The sequence below is a fragment of the Egretta garzetta genome, unplaced genomic scaffold (genome assembly GCF_000687185.1).
Source record: "Egretta garzetta isolate BGI_Z169 unplaced genomic scaffold, ASM68718v1 scaffold264, whole genome shotgun sequence".
In the NCBI taxonomy this organism is placed as follows: domain Eukaryota; kingdom Metazoa; phylum Chordata; class Aves; order Pelecaniformes; family Ardeidae; genus Egretta; species Egretta garzetta.
Genome location: NW_009259685.1, coordinates 3,783,539 through 3,798,775, shown reverse-complemented (window position 1 = coordinate 3,798,775; position 15,237 = coordinate 3,783,539). Strand labels below are relative to the sequence as shown.

Here is a 15,237-nt window from a genome sequence, read left to right as displayed (position 1 = left end):
GCTGTGAAGCAGAGCTCCTCAGTGAGGTATGTTCTTCCTTTTTGGTTGTTTGCCCAGCTACACTTTGCCACTGTAGGGCATGCCAAGAGGAGAGCCCCGGAGTGGGGGGACAGTGGGAGAGGTGAGGCGTGGGGGACTCATGGCTCTGCCACACAGCATGGGGGCTGCTCTTCAGCACCGGAGGGAGCAGAAAGATGGTGACGTGCTTGGCGGCTGCTGAAGGTGCGTGCTTCTTACCAGTGGAGTGAGAAATAGGGCTTAATGGAGGAGCAGAAGACGTGCTCAATAGACCCACCTTCATACATAACTTGATTAATCCTGCCTTAGAGGTACAAACATGCTTAACATCATTTAGGTAAACACTGAACTACTTAGTTTTTAGTACATCCCGAGGACTTTCACATTTCTATTTAACGCTAAATGATTACTTCAGTAATTTTTTGGTCTCAGAGCAGAGAAAATAAAAGGAAATCCCACCATATTTGAGGAATAAAAGTGTTCAACTAGTCATATTCTGCCATGACGGCATCTGTGATTTCTGCTTTACTGGGAGGCAATTTTTAGCAGTAGGTAAAAATTTATGAATTCATGACACCCATATAATCTGTTTTTTCTGTACTCCTTGAACCTGTGAAAAATGTAAAAATTAAAACAGAATTTTGCACCATTTCAAATACAAAGATTTTAACAGATCAATCAGTCAGTTTAACACAAAGTGGAGTACCTAAGCTTCATAACATGCTCTGGAGGGCCAAAACCTGCTGCTGGATGACCCAAATCCAAAGCTTGGGAAAGGGAAGTTCAGGCACTGGACATAAGACACCAGCTGAGCCGCATCTCAGGGAAACTGGCAGAGCTCAGTGGACCTACAGATCAGTCGCTCAGTCGCTCATTGCAGAAGTATCAGTCCTACTAATATCTTAGATTGCTGCCTTAGCTCAAATCCAGTGGGAGCTGGATTCCTCACTGGTGACTTCTGTATCCAAAAAGTTTTTACATTTTTGGTGATTTTACTCTTAATGTGGAAAGATAGCTGTGAATGTTAAGATCCCCCTTTCATCCAATAGTAATACATTTTGCAGAAAGCATAATGATGCAATTTACTCAGCAATAATGAGAAATAAAGAATACATCTTCAGCCATCGCACTATCCTAATGTATGTGTATGTGTGATTCGTGATTCAGGTTATACATGGTTTGAATCACCTTGTATATATAATGTCTGCATTAGGTGTCTCCATCGACCATAGAGAGAGATTTTGGGCATCAGATTCTATCTTAGGCAACGCATTCGGGTAGAACAAAACATACAGAAAGTTTGCTGCTCTGCTCGGGGTGGCATTCCCGATTGGTAGGGCAGTCATCCTGACCCCCAAATAAAACAGCACAGCTCTGCACCCCCTAGACACCTGCTGTGTCTCCAGGTGACCCTGCTGCCCCAGGTATGTGCAGGCTCCCCTCCTGCGGATCCCTCCGCACAGCTCCTGGAATTGCCCTCCCTCCTCCCTGCTGAAGGAAATGCTGGAAGATTGATTTTCATCCTGGGTGGCACGTGGCAATTAATTAGCACAGTTTTCTGACTTGTCAGTGTATTCCACCTTTACATAGGTAATGTATACTGAAAAAGGAGAACGAAATGTGAAACAAGCACCCTTTATGAGATAAAATTAAACAGTCGTGTGATGATGCAACGGGACCACCACAGTGCTAGGTGTTTACTTAGATGGATGTTCTAGAAATATACGGATATTTATAGGGCTAAGTGGTTAAACAGTGTACTTATTTTCCCATTATTCTTATTTCCAAAATCTAAGTGTATGCATACAAAACGACATTAACACTGCAGTGACAAAAAGTCACCAAACTCTGGAAAAAGACAAATGTGTGTTACATATTCTTTTTTCCTGTTGTCTGCATTCATTTTTATTCCAGAAAAGTCAAAACAAGTGCAGAATACATACTGTGGAGTAAAGCACCCTGAAGGCATTTATACAAACCCATCCCCTTACTGTTCGTTGCACTGAGGAGCAAATGGAAAGATGAGATTCCTCGATGAATGCAAAACAAGAGGCAGAAACATAATCTCATCTTTTCTCAGCAAGGAGGCAAATCTCTCGCACCATTCTGTAGTGCTGGAATTAATCAGCTTCTGAATAACATGTTCAGACTGCTTGGTGAGATGATTCTGATTTAGAAAGTCCTGAAGAAGCCACTCTGCAAGTGGGTGAAGGAACGAAAAGACGATATGGGGCATGCTGTACACCAGTTCAAGGCTCTGTTTTGGAAGAATTGGCTCTGCCGTGTGAGGCAACCGGTGAGTTTTTGGAAATGATAAAATAAGGAATATTTTAAATCTCTTTTAATACCTGTTGGAAAGAGCATATCTATCATTTTTCCCTTTTCACTGCAGATTGTTAGGTTGCACTGCAGGCTGCATAGGCTGGCTGCAAGTGGTTCTTGTTTTGCCTTTGGTCTCCTAATTGTTGAAAATGCAAGTAGGGAACAACAGTGTGCTTTAATTCTAAAATGGCTGAATTCAGCAATGCTCCCCAATTTGCAAATGAGAAAGGAAATCTCATAAAAGTTTTGAAGAGCCACAGCTTATCTTTTCATTATCATTAGATACTACCAGTGCTTGTATCAGTGGTGAGGATGAAAATCAATTTTCTCCACATTACAGGTACTCATTGGTAGTGTAAGAAAGCCTGCACAACTGTGATCAAAACCTAGATATGGGGAATGCGAGGACTGTATATTAAATTTGCATATACTTCTAAATTTCCTTTCTTATCCACTCTACAAAGCCTAATTTAACCTTTCAAATTCCACTATACAGAATGTGGCAGCTACTTGAACAGCAGTCAAAATTAAAATAATACTCAAATATGAGATGAGATGTCATTGTTTGCTTTTACTGTAATTGACGTGATTTTTTAATTTAAGATAGAAGGAAGCAAATTTTCTCAAGTGTGATAACGTTTTTTGTGGAAAAAAATGTCACTTCAGTGAATAGTTTCTCATTGATTTCCCTTATCTGTGATGATCTGGGATTTGCAATAAGGCATGTTGGCTGCTTTGGATAGGATTACTTCAATTAAATAAACATACAGTTTTTCAGTTCAGAAATGTTTCATTTAAATAAAATTGTGATTTAGAGAGAGAATTTCTTCTCCAAATTATTTAGAGTGACATTTTTTAATATGAAAGGCATTTTTGGGAGAGGGGTACTATTGGTTATATTCTTCTCCATTCCTAAGCACTTCTGTGTGCTCCCTGTTCCTCATACTTCAATCAGTGTGCATTAACTGGCTTCTCAGTATCTCACATTCCCCTCCATGCTGATCTATTTCTCTTCTTGCTCTGTCTAGTTTTCCCTCTTCTATATTTTTGAAGGACAAAATCTTCATTCATGTAAGTTTTAAGTTTGCCTAACAGGTAGTTTTTTCAGAATAGAGAGCTCACTGAGACGCAGACTTCCCCAAACCAGGAATTACAATAAATGACCCAAAGCAAACTTAACTCTGCTTGTTCAGAGCCAGGAGCTGCCCTGGGGAATTTGAAAAACCTCTTTATGTGCTCATTGTGCAAACACCGAACCATGAAGGCCCTCCATCTGCAGTTACACAAGGAGAAATCCAGGTGGATCATCCACCTACGCAAAGGGCAGGTCAGACCCTTGTGAATCTGAAGAGAGAAGTGTCTCCTGAAAGATATGAGATGCTTCGGCTCTGTATTACATTGTGCAGATCTGTCTGTAGAAGGCAATTGTCTTCTTGAGGTTGTTTTTCAGCAGTTAGGGCTAGAAGCCAAGTGTGTTCTGTTGAACTAACGATGTACCATGAGCATCATGTGGCATTATTTGATATCACAGTGAAGGGGCTGTGAAAGACCTAAGTGTTCTGTTAAGAGTAGGTGTTTCACTGAAATTCAGACAGGCATCAGCATCTCTTATTAACATGGTTCAAAGGCAGCATAGGATAATACGTGCATCTGGACATCAGTTGGAGTTTGAAATTGCAGTTGTGTAGAAGATACTTTCTTATTTCTGTTTTCAGAAGCTTTTGCTTCTGAAGTACAGATTCTGGAAGCTCAGGAGATACATGCTACCAGGCAACTGTATTTACTTAGGTTTTCTATCACTGGATTTCTTAACTGTTGTTTATATAGTATTTATTACTATCTAAATTTGCAGCTAGGTAAAGTATGAAATGATATTCCCAAATTCTCTTGTTCTGATACTGCAATTTAGAGGAGAATGGGGATTATAATCATGTTGTGAAATGCTTGGAGTGTGTGGTTGCCAACACAGCTATTAGGAGAAAACAGAAACATAGCCTATCCTAAAACTATGCCTTTTTTAAAAAAAGTTGCTATTATTAATCATTTTAATTTTGGATTAATATTAAGCATGAGAGAAAATGCTGGTATAATTCTTGCTCTTCATCTGCCCCTACGCTGTCATTTTGCCCTGCTTCTGTCCTTTACAGTTCACACTCCTTTCTTCTACACTTTAAAAGATATAAACATCCCTAAAAGTTGTTTACTGCTGAGCGCCCTCTGTTTTGCACATGTATGTTTTTGCATCAGTGCAAAAAAAAAAAACAAACAAACCAAAAAACCCCCAGTGAACAGTTACAAAGTTGTCTGCTTTTATCACCCAGGTCCTAAAACTCTATTACCAAGTCCGCCATTCTTCCCAGGTGCAACTCACTAGAATGGCATGAGCTCTCAGACCCGAGCTTGCCCCAGTGCCTCAGCAAAGCAGCTGCGCAAGGGCTGCCATCTTTCAAATGCCCTTTCTTTGGACCTTCTTCTGCAACTGCCTTTTCAGTTCTTGTACTTATCCCAAATTCTGCTGTTAACACATGCTCTGCAGGAGCCAGCTGAATGGGGTTTGCTTTATTCTCCTAAAAAAATCGTTAGCTTACCAAAGGACAGGACTGCTAAGGGCTCTTTTGGGGGTTAGGAAAAAACCCCAACTGTTTCAGACTCCCTCAAGTCCAAGCACCAGCTGCATGATTGCTGCAGTTGCTACCCAGACAGCGACTGAGATGGCAGTAAGGACAGCTTGAGCAGACTGTGACAAAGTGGTCAGTGGGATTACTTAATATTCCTAGGTTCTCTGCAATTACTATTATCAACATCCAGACTCATGGTACTCTAACAAAGAAAGGCATAAGCATGTTAGACAGAGAAGTCTACCTCTAATAAGCCATTAATGCATACTGAAATTCTGGAGATAAATGGAAAACAGGGAAATTATTTGTTTTCCTACAATCTTCTAAACAACAGAAGTTATTCTGATAGGCCTACTCTTGCTTGGCTTACTGGTATTCTTCAGTCACAAATTTGATATATTTATTAAACCTTAAATTTTATAGATTCACCAAAATCATTGCCATTTACCCTATTATTTAGGAGCAATGAGGTTTCTCAGGTGAATGGCAACAACCAAGGAGAATGACTAAAGCACAGAATGAGAGCAACAATTGCTTACAGCTCTTACCATTTCATTAGGTGCCTTTCTCACCCAGTGCCAATCCTAGGGGCATTATGCAATGTTCATTTTGATTCCCAAAGTTTGGGGGCGGCAGGGGGAAGAGAGAGAATTTGTCTCAGATTCAGAATAATAACCCTACCCTGCATGCCAGATTTTCGGATATTCTGACTAAGCAAATTAATTTTGGAAGATCTTAAACCAGAGGAGAGTTCTCAACTGTAACTGTTCTGTACCTGGCATACCCTACTATGTTACAGCCGGCGTGTCTTTTCTAGCCACAGAATATTCTCTTGTATTTCTAGCCAGATGACACTCAGTTATGCCTATAAATGGGTTCTTTCTTCCCCTTTCTCTGTTTTGCTTTCTACATACCATTTTATAATCTAGCAGCAATTCTCAGTGGGTCAAACTCCTAAAGTTCAAAATATTTCTAAAATGTAATTGAAGACAAAAAAGCCCAGGAACAGGCCAAAACCAATTAACTAAAGGATACCTGAAATAAATTAACTTCCTCAGCTGTATCCAAAGCCCATGAAAATCTACATGAAGAATACTACACAATTTTTAGGCTGAGAGATATATCATACCCCATAAAAGTTGCCCAAGCAGATCATCTGCCTTTTCTTACTCCTATACATCTTTTTGTAAACTGGAGAAGCCACATGGGATTCTGCACTATTAAGGACTCTATCCTATCTAGTAGGTATTATCAAGTGAATACCTAAATACCCCTGCAGCTCTGCTCATAGATGTCAGGGCACCGATAGGTTTTAATGGCCCTGAACATCCTCACCTGGGGCCTCCACCCACACTTCCAGCCCTGCCCCTATTTAAACTCAGTCTGGGACCTTTAGTACTGGTGTTAGTCTCTGGTTCAGCTGTACCTTTCTATGGACTCTGCCAGCAATTGTAGGACTGTGTCTGACCTTGGCTGCTTTTACTGGATGCGACCATGGCTTGCAGGTTAGCTTCCTGGCTTCATCTTAGGCTTGCCTTATCACTGCAGACTTTCCTGGCTGCCATTGCTCAGCCTGCTTACCTTGCTGAGGTGCTGCAGGGCAGGTGCTGCCTGAGAAGGACCCTGCTGGCTGGCATCCTCTCTGGCTCCCTGCCCTTTAGGGAGCAGCTGGCTGGTGCTGTGCCCTGACTTCCAGCTTAGGTTGCCCTGAGGTGAGCACCAGGGAGCCCAGCCTGTGGCTGCCCAGGGCCTTCCTCCTGTAAGCCCTCGCCCTTTCTGGTCTCCCACAGCCTGATCCCCTGCCTGGGGGACCTTCCCCCAGCAGTGGCCTGGGGGGCAGGTGGTGGTGGGTGTCTCTAGGGGCAGCCTTGATGCTTTCCAGCCCCTCATGGGCAACCTGGTGACACCTCCTCCAGGTCTCTTCTGCAGCATCCCTTTCCTCATCTGCTGTACCTGGCTCCATGCCCTCCCCCCCAAATGGCCTGCTGACATCCTAAAATAATGGCACCACTCCAGTGAGGCCATTCTGATCCCAGATGGGAGGTAGGTTGATGAATGTGAGGAGGAAGGGAGGCTGCTTCCAGGGCTCTGGGGCACTGCTGAGCCTTAATGGCCCTGGACAGCCTCTCTTAGGGCTCCACCTGGGCTCAGCTTAAATGGGGCTTCTGCCTGGGTGAAGTTGGAGGAGCACTGCTCTCCAGCTCAGCTCTTGTGCTTGGCCACCATCTTTCTGGCTTGACCGGGGTCCTGCCTCGTCACCATGACCCTGCCTGAGGGTCAGTGTTCCTGGCTGAAGGCAGCTGTGATGGCTGGGCCTGTCCAGCTCGCTTGGTGGGTCCTCCTTACCCTTACACCCATAACACCTCTGTGAATAATTCCAACTCTAATATAACTTGATTTCCTTTGTGTACACTGTAACTAAGCCACTGTTTTAATTAATTCTGTTGAATCATTTTGCTAATTGACTGATGATCGAGTGCTATTAAAATATCATAATCAAATCCTGTGATTTGCTGTAAAGGCACAAATAAATTTGAAACTAATACTAAATTAAAATTGTGTAAAGGCATTTGTTTGTGACAGTCATTCCTTTTGCCATGTGTGGGATGTGTCCCCAGTTGGTGAGGCCCCTGCCCTGCTGGGAGGGGTTTCCAGCCCTTGCTGCTGCCTGAAAATCTGAAAGCACCAGCCCTTGCTTTTTTTTGGTTGGCTCCTACTGGATTTGGAGTTTAGATAAACAGCAATTTCCCTATATTTTGGGAAGCCTTCACTTCCTTGCCTTGTGTTTAGCAGAGCAGGCCTTTTCCACAGGGAAGGTTGCCACTGGATTTTGTTCTTGAGCATTATGTTACTTTTCTCAGGTATTTTTCTAACATACCCAAGTATAGGAATCACTTTCCCAGTGGGATTTGATTCAGCTCTGACAGTTTAGAAATAAAAATCCTCAATATCCTTTGGAGAAGGTAATAGCTTCTAATGGAGATCTTTAGTGTGGTTGCTTGTCATTTCTACTACATTTCTGTTAATGAGTTTGGTATTCACACTTTTCTACCACTTTTATCAGTGAATCTATTAGTCCCTTGAAACTTGGCTGAATGGCAATTTCTTCCTTTTTGCAGCTGAAAATTGCAACAATTGTTTTTGTTTGCTTTTTCTCCATACAGTCTGCTTGAGGGTTTGCATCCTCTCTGCAGAGGCTCAAGCACATACTGTGTATATGCAATTTTCTCAGAGGAGACACGCTCAAAATCTACGAGTTCTGCAGTGCACCAGCTTGGGTGCCTTTTCATTGCAGCCCTGGAAATGGGAAGGCAGGGAAATGAGAATTGTGGCAGTGGGCAGCCTCAGGCCTGTTAGCTTGGTCTCACAATGCCCTGCTACTGGAGTTGATGAAGGCAGCTTTTGGAGAGAGGCGACTGCAGGTGAAAGAAAGGGAGTAATGGCAGCAGCTAGGGAAAGGCAAGGAGGAATGCTGCCGGGCAGGGTTCAGGACAGCAGGCTTCAGGGGAGCATGAGGAGTTGCAGCAAGGTGCAGAATGCTGCTGGCTTCTCAGGAGGCTCGGGTATGGGAAAGCTGGATGTCACTGTCATCATGTTGTCAGAATCACTTTGTTGACCAGAGGGAAATATCTACAAAAACTATAAATTGAAGTGAAAACTGCTTTTGTGCTCTGAAAGCAGTGTATTGGGCAAAGTTTCAAGGATTTTAAACAGAAGTCTTAATTACCAATTTGCTTTTAATAATTTTCCCTTAAGTAGTTATAGAGGGGATATTTAATGTTTTTTAATAAAAGATATATGAATTTTAATAATTTGTTCTCAAATCCTGTTTTCTATAGTACTGATGATGTTTTGATTTCCCTTTTCAGGTCCTGTCTCTTGTTGAAATACTCTGGCCATGTGTGCTTTTCTTGATTCTGGCTGCAATCCGCTTCCAGGAGCCCCCAAAATACAAGGAAAACTGTATGTATTGATTCACCTGTGTTCTATTGTGGTCACCTCTGCTTGTAGAATTATTTAGGAAATGTTAAAGATATCCTGGAAGCAGGGACTTAAATGCAGTGGAGTCAATGGAAAGAATCCTACAGTGGGATTCAGTCTTGTCCAGCTGTGGAACTGAGCAAGTCATATTTAGATGGGAAGGAAATACAAAGTCTACAGTCCTATTTGTCAGACCAGTTTTAGACATCTGCTTTGGACTAAGGTGGGTTACTAGTGTTTTAGTTGTACTTATTTCTTTCTATTGAGTGGAGTTTACATGATTGGCTCAGAGGTAGATAATTATGCAGTAGATAGTAACAGTTGGACAAGAAGAATCTTACCCATACCCACATCCTGGGATTTAAAATGAACGCTTGGTAAATAATAAATTCTTCCATTTCCATCAACACTTCAAAACTTGTTATGAATACCTCCACCTTATAAAGTTGGTTTTTTTGCTTTTGTCTTGTCAAATGTTAACTTCATTTGGAAAAGAATGACTTGTGATATTCTAGTCTATTCAGTTTATTAATCTGTTATTCACAGATGTCAATAAACTGGGAATAAACCAGCTTTAGCTACATTAGAAACCAATTTGGTAAAACGGTTCTAGATCTGTGTACATGCTCAGAAAGCTTTCTGCAATGTGAACTGGAGTGTGCTAAGTAAAAATAACTCATTTGCAAATGTCACCAGTCATTCACAGTGACCATTAATTTATACAGCAGGTACACTTACTGAAGAATGAAGGATGGATTGAATAACAGTGCAATTCCTAATGGTATATCTCTCAAAAATACTGGCACCTGAATTTAAATAAAATTAGGATTTTAAAGTATTGGGTACGTGTAGTAAATTCCCTATTTCTGCATCTTTCAATTCTGAATATTCAGTAAGAGTGCTAGCCCAAATGCTAGCTTTCTTATCTCCTTCTCATTTTATTCCCTTAATTTGGATGTAATGGTTGCCAGAAGAAGGTTATCCAAAGGAAGAGGGGAATGACATTTCAGTATTTCTCAATTTTAGCTGTTTTAAACAGAGAAAAGAAGTTAAATAGGAATCCTATAGCTATTCTTTCTGTTTCAAAATAAGCAAAAAGTTGCTTTATATTTTGAAGTTTCAATTCTCAGAACTATGGAGTGATATAGATAAATTCCAGAGATATGGAAAAGTTGCTGTTTAGACAGTCTTGATAGAGGTACATCCAGACATTGCTGAATACCAGTTCCTTCATCTCATGAAAGCCTGGGAGAAAAGAGGAAATACTATTTTGTGAAGAAATCTATATTCTAATCTAGGTTCCAAGTAATTTTGAGCAGAGAGGCTAGAAAGCATATGATGTTGCAATGGCATTACTACCATGAAAATCAACTGTTCAAAGACTGCTCTCAAATGTTATACCCTGTTCTTTCAGTCTGACACAGACGTTATTAATTTTCTGTGGTGAATTAATTGTTCTTAAATGGGACATCTGCCATTGATACAACTTCATTATTTACAGGTGGAAAAGCCGCTTTCTAGGAGAAAGGAACACGATGAGATGGTACAGGTTTGTAACTGCAGTGTCACTGGTTTTAATTTTGCCATTGCTTGGTTTTAGGTTACTTAGAAGCTCGGGATTTACCAAGTCGGGGCCTTTATCCTTTCATGCGGACCCTCCTCTGTAATGTTGGTTCAAGATGCAAGAACACTAGTTACACAACACAGAAAAACAGCCGCTTACGGTAAGTTATACTAATTTGACAGAGCTCTCAGTATCACGGTGCATCTCTTTCTACTGCAAAGGTTCTCATTATCTTGCAGATGGGTAGAACAGGAGCTCTGTGCTAAAAATTACCTGCAGTGTCCTTATGAATGCAAAAGGCTTAGTCATGCCTCTTCCTAATTTTTTTCTTGGGAATTTCATGCTGTTACTAGATACTGAAAACTGTTCTGCAGGAAAATTGGAGAGGTACCATGTGATATTCTTGCCTTTCACCGCTGCCATCTGAAAGCATACTTTCATCCTTCACTAGAAAGTCTTTTATTACATGAGGGTGAGATTGAGTAATAAAAAGTGTATCATATATGGATTTAAACTTTGAGTATTTTGGGAGCACACATGGTGTGAGAAATAAACACAGAAAAGCAAAGCAAGGATAACTCTCGAGTAAGACCCACAAAGAGCCAAAAAGGAGTAGCCGAAGCTCTGTAATAAAAAGAACTTGAAAAAGTAGTTTGTAAGAGAGCCTTGTCACAGGATCCCAGAGTGTAGGAAAAAAAGAAAGATTAATTTGAATTTGGGCTTTTTCTGTAAGAAATGTAGCAATTTCATGTATTTCAAAATTTTGAAAAGCATTGAGATGCAAAGGCACTTATGCAAATTGTCTGAAGGATGCAGTCATAAGCAACCTTTCAAAACATATAACAATAAAGTAAAATTAAGGGGAGTGAATCAGAATATATGTGTCTTTATATGTGTTTATTCTTAGAAAATTGAGAATATCTACCAAAAAAATCTTAGAGGTTTGAGCCAGGTAAGTATGTAAGAGCATCATGTTTTTATGGTTTATTATTGTAGAAGTTTATAGGTAGCAAGAAATTCAGCATGCAGCGAGTTGGAAAGCTTCAGTATCACAGTAATAGGCCAAAATACTTATTGCTTGATATGTTGTGGTTATTTGTACATGTAGAGCGCTGTTGATTGAGCATAATACCATGCAAAATAAATCTTGTTTATGGTCAAACATTTTCTACATAAAGCAATAATTTGTTAGAGTTGAAATCTTGACAGTAAGCCATGAATTATTATTAGTCCAGATCTAGTAGTACACAAAATAGTTATATACAGAAATAACAGCATTACAGTAATATCCCTAAACAAAAACTCTCCTAATAATAATACAGCTAAAATTGTTACACAACCACTTAGTCTCTACTCCTTTCCCTGGGTTTATGCTCACCTTTCCACTGCTGCTCTGGGTCATAAGGTCACTGGCTGCAGTGTGGTGGTGGTGGGGTTGTTATGGCAAGTCATCATCTGGAGCCCTTTACCTGGAGGAATGTGGTGGTGATAGCTTCTTTTTCATTCTAGCGTACACTTGAGGTCACTTATGTTTGCTTATGCACTTTTTATACCTTGCTTGTTCTCCATTGGTTTGCATCTCTGTGATAAATCTGAATTTGTCATACATCTGAATGTATATGGTATCTTATGTATATGAATGTATATGGTATTTTACATATATTAGGTACCTGTTCTTTTTTTTGACGCTTATAAATTGGCTTTGTCCAGCTATAGTTCTGCATTTTTAACTGACCACTGGTGAGTTGTTTATAGCCGTGGGGTCCTCAGTGTCAGCCTGTGCCCCATCTCTTACCATCCTGGACCTGTACTTCAGTACAGTGCATCCTGTGTCCTCACTTCTCAAGGCCTCTACCGTTATACCAGGCCTCTGTTCCTCTGCACTGCTTTGCTATGTTAATCATAAATATCTCGCTTTGCACTGAATGATCACTTGTTACTACTATCTGTATAAAACTATGGTTGTATTATATAATGACACGTGAAAGTAAAGCAAATAGCCATAGCCATCTGGCCAGGAAAAAAAAAAGTTAAAACTTAACCAATTCAAAACTAAAACTGCAGGCACATTAAGTCATGTTCAGACAAAGCAAAGGTGGCAACTTCCTGTGCCATAGTATTGCAAACTTAGTACAAAGCCTGTAGCCTGTTACTTGCAGCGGCAATACTATATTACTGGGTTATAGAGTTACAATAGCTGTTGGACTTCTAAAAAATTGTTTCCTTAAAGGGTAGTTTTTATTTATGTCACTGGTCTAGATACCATCTAAGTGTGTTAAACCTCTAGAAACTATGAACTATATTGACTGCTCTGCACGACTATCTACACTGCTTTGACTGAACCGCCCAATTTATATTTCAACTCAAAAGGAAAGCAGGAAAGAATTTCCTGGAGGCAGTCTTAGCCCTACTTAAGAATTGGGGAAATTATTTCAATTGGTCAACTGAAAAACAGAATGCATGCATGCATGCATGTGTGTATATTTATACACTCAATAGGCTACACTGAGTAGCATATAGTCTAGGTAAGGAGAACGGGTAAGAAGGTAGGATGAAGTTCATTCTGAGGTCAGTCTATTCCAGCAGGTCCATCAGTATAAATTAAATCAACCTCAGGGCTGCTCTGACTTGTGCTGGCTGCCAATAGCCTTAGGAATACAGGCTGTCAGCTCGATCAGCCAAACATAACTGAATCCTACAAGGTCCCTGTGTTGACTGGAGAGAAGGAGTGGTGTAGGAACAGTGATACCAATTATATTCCTTTTGATTTATACCAAACCATAGGTAGTGCTTTATAATAATTTTCAGGGACATTTTGCATCAACAATATATTTATTAAGGGTAAATCAAGGACTGTGCATAGTTTGCATGGACGCTTAACCCATTTGTTTTCACAGCACATACCATTGGTTTGAAATGTAGTTGTTGCCTTTTGGAAAAAGTAATTCTGTGACTTCTGCTGGAACCTCCAGTATGAAAGCCGTAAACCACTATTTGCCAGTGAGCAGCCTGCTCCATGAGGGGGCTGAGCCAGGGTTTCAAATCATCCTGGTGCAGGCCATGCCCTCACAGGTGTGGCACTATCCCCCAGGCGACAGGCTCCATTAACAGCCTCTGATGTGGTGAGAAGATGAACCAGGTGAAGGCTACAACTACCTCGTTAACTTTGATTTGCAGCGAAATCTGCTACATCTCTGATGCCTCAGAAAGCATTCATTTTTCAACAGGTCTGAGGCTTTGCTCCTTGTACCTCTCTTCAGCCACTGTGAAAGCTGCTGACTTGCAGCTCTTTCATGTGATTCCCTAGCCCGTTACATTCAGCAGTATCTCAAAGCAGAGGAGTAAGGAAATATTTAGGAGCTCCCATGGCAAAGGACATTTTTCCCTGTTCTTTCCAGAATGTTCCACCCCCACACCTCATCTTAATGGAGCACAGAGTAAAATTGAGAGCATGCAAATGAGATAAAAACCATGCAGCACAGTGTCCTGTGGCCTTACACCCACAAATGAAAGTGCATGTGCATGGAAATGTAATGTATTCCTGGTGCTCTTAATTCTACTCCAAATCCTGCAGAATGTGGTGGGATCGCCCTTGCAGCTCAGACTCCTAGATCTGTGTTTGCTAGATTTCTTAATACCTAAAAGAAAATTAAGCTTAGGTTTTCTTGTACTTAGATCTACAAAGAGTATAAAAACAAGACTCTAAAATATTATTTCTAAGCACATTAGTTTATTTCTCTTTACATAGCTACAAGTAGTAGCAGCCTGAGCAGCTTCACACTGTAGGTGTGTCAGAGCCCCAGGTCTGTCTCTGGCGTCTTCTCCTGGATCGACCCCTCAAGAGCTCTGTCCCCTTTGGATCCTGGACTCCTGGGCTCATCCCAGTGTCACCGAAATCGGGAGGAATAAACCTCGTAACACCAATGTAGTGTTAAAAGGCAGGCATTCTTTATTCACAGCGCCGGATGCACGGGGGATTGCTCCACCTAACGTGCACACCTGGCACCTGTTCCAATCAGGTTATATTGATCAAATACATGCATATTCATTACATTCATACATAATCAATAACATCTTCTCTAACGATTGGTCCAAATTCTCTCGCTTCCTATGTAAATTACTGCGCAGGCTCAGTTGTGCACTTCCATTGTTCTCTTTTGAGTAGGTGGTATCATTTGGGTAGGTGGTCAATGAGTCGGTGGTCACGATCTCCCCCTGCCGGAATTACCTCCTACCTACTGGGCTCTCTATCTTGGTAGTCCTAGCCAACTTTCTTGGTCCATTGCACGGAATTACCCTTCCTCTTCTTCCCCTGACAGGTGCACATTGTCTACAGCTTCAGCTACTTTAAGAATGACCTTAAAACTACAGACCATATACTGTTCTCATTGTCCTGAACTTAGTGTTCAGTTGGGTAGGGCTGTACAGAAGAGAACACAGCAGCATTCGTGGTTGCATTTTGTAGTTAACTGATTTGATCCCATCACCCCAATGCTGAAAACTAAGATACATAACAATTTCATCATCATTTTGGTTACACCAGGGCCTATGACCCACCCCCAGCTCTGCCTGCTGGCTAGGATCCTGGGGGACAGTGCCCCATTGGTGAAGTCATGGCCTCCTCCAGCCTTGGCTCCTAGCTTGGCCCCTCTCCTGGAGCAGCCCTACTCACACTGGTCCCTTTCTTGTTACTGATTTTATTGATACCTGGGCCTCTGTGGTTCTTAGTGGAGC

General features: G+C 41.2%; 1 protein-coding gene across 1 annotated transcript in view; it reads left to right on the top strand.

Moving 5' to 3' along the window:
• The first annotated feature begins 2,245 nt into the window (after positions 1-2,245).
• The window catches only part of ABCA13 (ATP binding cassette subfamily A member 13), a 203,963-nt gene continuing 190,971 nt past the window's right edge, over positions 2,246-15,237 (top strand). Inside the window, exons 1-3 of the mRNA XM_035894140.1 lie at positions 2,246-2,314; positions 8,828-8,921; positions 10,540-10,663. Coding sequence (XP_035750033.1) covers positions 2,246-2,314; positions 8,828-8,921; positions 10,540-10,663 — 287 coding nt within the window. The remainder of the gene's footprint in view (positions 2,315-8,827; positions 8,922-10,539; positions 10,664-15,237) is intronic.